Source organism: Trypanosoma conorhini (genome assembly GCF_003719485.1).
Source record: "Trypanosoma conorhini strain 025E chromosome Unknown Tco_14.4_contig_01641, whole genome shotgun sequence".
Lineage (NCBI taxonomy): Eukaryota > Euglenozoa > Kinetoplastea > Trypanosomatida > Trypanosomatidae > Trypanosoma > Trypanosoma conorhini.
In genome coordinates, this window is record NW_021705725.1 from 1 (window position 1) to 621 (window position 621).

The window sequence follows — 621 nt, forward strand, 5'->3', positions numbered from 1 at the left end:
GCAAAACCTCTGAAAATTAAGGTTCGGGCACCCCGGAAAAATTATCTTTCAAGGAAGAAATTTGTCGAACCCAATTTGATATGACCCCGTCAGAATTGAGGCTATCACAGGGCAAAATTGGAAGTTCCGGCTTGAAAGATTTTCACAAAAATTCTTCGGTGTCGAAACGCACAATTTTTTTTTTGCCTGATTTACAACTAGCCTGCAAATCGGTAACAGCTTGATCACGACCGAGGTGTAACACTCAAGGAATGCAATTTCCTCGTAGAGACTCGGGCTGTTCGCTACTAATGATGGATTCGTGTGGTGCGCGCTCCGTACCGTATAATTTTCGAACTCCCCGGAAATGAGCAGCGCCCAACACAGCATAAAAAACATATCACTGAAGAGCGCAGTAATGTAAGAAACCCTGCACCAAAGTGCGAATCCCCTACCCAATTTTAGCGTAACATACGAGCTTTTAAAACAATACAGTACAGAAACTGTATCAATGATTCTGTTTTTATTTCTTTTTCACTGCTGTCACTATCCTCCTTTGGGGCAACTCGCGGAAGAAGCTCGAAACACATGCCGATCCCTTTCACTCCTTTGTGCGGAGTCCAAAGAATTGCTACCGCAGTG

At 43.8% G+C, this 621-nt stretch overlaps 1 protein-coding gene across 1 annotated transcript; it reads right to left on the reverse strand.

Annotated features, from left to right (window-relative positions):
- Positions 1-48: 48 nt before the first annotated feature.
- Positions 49-378, reverse strand: Tco025E_10316 (uncharacterized protein; the record flags this gene model as incomplete). Its single annotated transcript, XM_029377093.1, has 1 exon — positions 49-378. One exon carries the CDS (start codon positions 376-378, stop codon positions 49-51), a length of 330 nt encoding a protein of 109 aa, XP_029222815.1.
- Positions 379-621: the final 243 nt, after the last annotated feature.